Source organism: Pistacia vera, unplaced genomic scaffold (genome assembly GCF_008641045.1).
Source record: "Pistacia vera cultivar Batoury unplaced genomic scaffold, PisVer_v2 Contig871, whole genome shotgun sequence".
Lineage (NCBI taxonomy): Eukaryota > Viridiplantae > Streptophyta > Magnoliopsida > Sapindales > Anacardiaceae > Pistacia > Pistacia vera.
This window is the reverse complement of record NW_022196747.1, coordinates 1-3,409: the sequence shown is the minus strand read 5'-3', so window position 1 is coordinate 3,409 and position 3,409 is coordinate 1. Positions and strand designations below refer to the sequence as shown.

Here is a 3,409-nt window from a genome sequence, read left to right as displayed (position 1 = left end):
TTAGTCTTATTTCAAAAAATTTGTCTCAACTGATATACTATTTAATGTTAATTTTTAATTTAATTACATGTTAATGTCACAAAGAGTAGTATATTATTGAAGATCGAAAATCAGAGAGAAAACTTGAGATGTTTAAAATTCTTATTCTTCGTATATTTTTCATTATGTATTTCAATAGAACGGTTGGACGACATGGTAGTCTAAATTTTTTGTGAAAATTTGACCAATCACTTTTAATACCTATTTTCTCGGTAACAATTTATGTACAAATTAAGAATTATATATATGGATCAATCTATCAAAGATGGATTGATCGATCTCGTCCAAAACAATAGCATATCTTCAATCATAGAGTGGCATATGTGACATCTTTCTTCTTGAGATAAGACTTTATAATAATCTTATACAATAATACGAACCCAATTAACTAAAATTGGGTTTATCTTAATTACAATGTTTTTGCCTTGGATTCTTTAATAAATAGTCAAAAGAAAACATAAGGTCATCTTAAGGATGCCTTTAGTCATTGGATTCTTTATGGATAAGCATAAACAGGGTTCTGACGTCAACTATGTACATGATACTAATAATGCCAAAATAGATTATTGTATATTTATGGCATGCATACGTTACAGATTATATTTTCTGTACACTCTTAATTTTGAGAATCCAAAGTGAGAACATCATAATTAAGATGCAATATTTAGTTAATTAGGTTCATAATATTGTATTTAGAGTTTTTTATTAATTTGATCTTATCTTCTAAAGATAAATGCAACGTATCCTGCCCCAAGTTGAAAGAGAAGTTTTTATCTTAAAAAATAGATCAATCCACCGATCGATATATTTCGTTGATCATATATAAATTGTTATCGAGAAAATGGTTATTAAAAATTATTGGTCGATCAATATATATATTTCTTTGATCATTAGTTGCTATCTGAAACATGAATACAAAAATTATTGATCAAATTACTTCTAAAATTTTAGTTTACCCTATACAACAATGATATCAAAGCACATTGCAAAACAAAAATTTAATTGATCTTCTGTTGGTTTCACTTTCAAGTATCTTACTAATTCATTTATGAAGGATAAAATGTTAGACTTTGTACAGATTTAAACCTTAAAAAAACAATTGTCTTCAATAACTCCACATAAAGTTTTAAAAACAAGCATTAAATATTAAATGAATTGCCTTGCCAAAGCCAACAATAAAATTAAATTCTATACCATACATTATTATTTTAGAATCTAGACAATTAGATTTTTTTAACCTGTTCAAATTACACTATTAATGTCTGAAATTTCCTATTTTTATTTTCCATTTCTGCCCCTCAAAATTAATAGAAATTAAGTTTATACATCATTTATCCCTCTATATAAACGCACTTCCTGTTTAGGGTTTCAACAAAGAGAGAGCTCACAAAAGCAAAAATGACAAGGAAGAAGGTGAACCTTGTTTGGATAGCGAGTGATAGTGCTAGAAAAGCCAGCCTTAAAAAAAGAAGGGGAGGCCTAATGAAGAAAGTGAGTGAACTAACCACGCTCTGTGGTGTGAATGCCTTCGCTGTCATTTTCAGTCCGGACGAGAAGGAGCCTGCAATGTGGCCATCTCGTCCGGTGATTCACCAACTTCTGGCTAGGTTCCATACCTTGCCGGAGATGGAGCGCGGCAAGAAGATGATGAATCAAGAAAGGTACTTCAAAGAAAGATCCACAAAAGTTGAGGAGCAACTGAAGAAGCACCAAAGAAGAAACAAAGAGATGGATGTTTCCCATCTCATGCACCTACTCTTTCACTACGGTAAGAGACAAAGTGAATTCAACGTAATTGAATTGCATGGTTTGTTTTGGTTCGTGCAGGAAAAGAAGAAGGAAATCAAGAAGAGACTTGACTATTTTCAACAAGTCAATGCTCTTCAAGAAGCTGCAGCCTCTCCTCCTCCTCTTGCTCTTCCTCCTCCTCCACCGGCGGCGGAGGATGAAATGCCTCGAACCGCTGCCACCGGGGACGCGAGGAATCCTGTGCAGCCTGCTCAGTGGGATCAGTGGTTCATGGAAGTGGTGAATAATGGTGAGAATAATATGAATCTAGGGCTAAGGACTCCAAATCAAACAATATTTGCTGCAAATCAGATGGGGTTGCCTCTTGGAAATTTTAGATCTAATTATAATAATTTTGCTAGTACTTCAAGCAATATTATTCCAAATTCTGATCAGATGGGGCTGCTTTATGGGACAAATTTCAGAGATCTGAATTTAAGTGGGGGTGGCGATGATACTGAAACTCGTTTGCCTTCTGAGTTTGAGTTTTTGGCGGGATCAAGTGATGTTGGGATGCCTTTTGATGTCACCAAGCCATGGCCAAACAATTTCTATCCTTGAATAACTAATATGAATAAATGTACTAATAAATTAATTTCTCACTAGATTATGAGAAATTAACTGAATAATGTATGTAACGATCCACCAGTGACATTTGTTTTGGGTTCTTCATAGCTAGCTATATGCTTCCATATTGGTGGATCTAAGATGAATTATTGTATGATTTCAGTTCTATAATGTAATGTTTTTAATATTATGCAATGAGAATAATAAGATCTATGGTTTAATCAATCCATGTTGTAAGTTAAGGGCTGTGATTGTTTTCTTCTTTTTGCCTTGAGAGTATCGATAAATGAAAATATCAGTTTCTGTTTAGGGTCTTCAAATCTTACGCACCCACATCAATACAATAAGAGAGTAAATTTCACTTTAATTTAGCCAAAATGCAGACAAAAATCAAATTTCAAATTTCAAAAGGTATTTAAAGAAAACAAAATTCTTTAAATACCCCTAAATTGCTCTTAATTTCAACTAAGAGCTTTTGTTACTGACGGAACAATATATTGCATGTACTATTTAATTTAATTAATTTTCTTTGTGGGTATTTTTCGTTCTTTATAATTGGGGTTTCCTTACAAAGAGAATTTCTATATATAATCATTCACATTTTACTCTAACTGTACCAAATTGCATTAAATTTTTATTTGGTGATTTTCAAATTCTCTAAAGGCTGTTTGTAACGCCTAAATTCTAAAATTGCATTTTAAAAGACAAAGAACAAATAGTTCAATAACTCTACCCTCTAAAAGCTCTATAGCATGATGAAAATGTAATTCTTGTAGCTGAGATAAAAAGGAGAAAAATCACCTCATGGGAACTAAAAGGGCCATTACAAGAAAGTAGGGTTTTTGATAACTTGCAATATACTACAATGAGATCCTTTCTCAATAAACGACATTTGTACATCTGTTAGATGCGTGAATCTTTTCTCAATAGATTACATCCGTACGTTCCGTAAATAACAATTATTGAAAGTGATATACCTTTCCGCAACGTGGATATACCTTTCTCAATAAATGAC

At 32.3% G+C, this 3,409-nt stretch overlaps 1 protein-coding gene across 1 annotated transcript; it reads left to right on the top strand.

Moving 5' to 3' along the window:
• The first annotated feature begins 1,425 nt into the window (after window positions 1-1,425).
• On the top strand, window positions 1,426-2,587 carry LOC116119078 (agamous-like MADS-box protein AGL80). The gene has a single exon (XM_031405033.1). It carries the CDS (start codon window positions 1,438-1,440, stop codon window positions 2,386-2,388), a length of 951 nt encoding a protein of 316 aa, XP_031260893.1. The 5' UTR covers window positions 1,426-1,437; the 3' UTR covers window positions 2,389-2,587.
• The last annotated feature ends 822 nt before the right edge of the window (window positions 2,588-3,409 follow it).

Excerpts from the sequence above, each read along its gene's own strand:
- LOC116119078 (XM_031405033.1), top strand. The coding sequence starts at position 1,438 with ATGACAAGGAAGAAGGTGAACCTTGTTTGGATAGCGAGTGATAGTGCT.